This window comes from Penaeus monodon, chromosome 25 (assembly GCF_015228065.2).
Source record: "Penaeus monodon isolate SGIC_2016 chromosome 25, NSTDA_Pmon_1, whole genome shotgun sequence".
Taxonomy (NCBI): domain Eukaryota; kingdom Metazoa; phylum Arthropoda; class Malacostraca; order Decapoda; family Penaeidae; genus Penaeus; species Penaeus monodon.
In genome coordinates, this window is record NC_051410.1 from 33,727,145 (window position 1) to 33,727,725 (window position 581).

Here is a 581-nt window from a genome sequence, read left to right on the forward strand (position 1 = left end):
GTAGTGTCACCGAGAGAAACAATTTTTTATTTTATGCTAGGTTTCCCCATACAACATCCCCCATTTTTATCGCCACTACTGCTTTCTTAATTTTACTGTTATTAATCATTTGATACCCTTATTAGTAAATTGTACCTTATAACTGACTACTTAGTTAGTTAATTTAAGTCGCTTGATTGTATTATTACTCAATTTGCAGGATTTTAAAGGTTCCAGTAATGTAAACTGTCAGAATCAGCTGTTTTGCGAGCGAGTTCAGTTGTTGATCACCAGGAAAAGTGTGGGGTTTTAGCAGAAAATATGTCTTCTGTGAAACAAACGCAAGTTAAGTGCCTGGGACCTTCTTGTATATTCATGATTATGTTGTTGAGGCTCATGTGAATCTTTTAGGCTTGTGTATTATGTATTCCGTCCCTCTGCCCAGGTTTTGTTAGAATTTCGCCTTTTCTTTCGTTCATTGTTATTCCTTTCTCGTGTTCGGCACTTTTTTCAGTTTGATTGGTAAGTCTGTATGTTTGTATATGTTTTATAATATGGTTTGATTTCTAATAATTTTGTATTTTATGCGATACTTATATGAT

The 581-nt window shown here is 33.9% G+C and overlaps 1 protein-coding gene across 1 annotated transcript in view; it reads left to right on the top strand.

Moving 5' to 3' along the window:
* Window positions 1-239: 239 nt before the first annotated feature.
* LOC119589161 (serine dehydratase-like) overlaps window positions 240-581 on the top strand; it is a 7,367-nt gene continuing 7,025 nt past the window's right edge. The window contains exon 1 of the mRNA XM_037937748.1: window positions 240-325. Coding sequence (XP_037793676.1) covers window positions 301-325 — 25 coding nt within the window. The 5' untranslated portion in view covers window positions 240-300. The remainder of the gene's footprint in view (window positions 326-581) is intronic.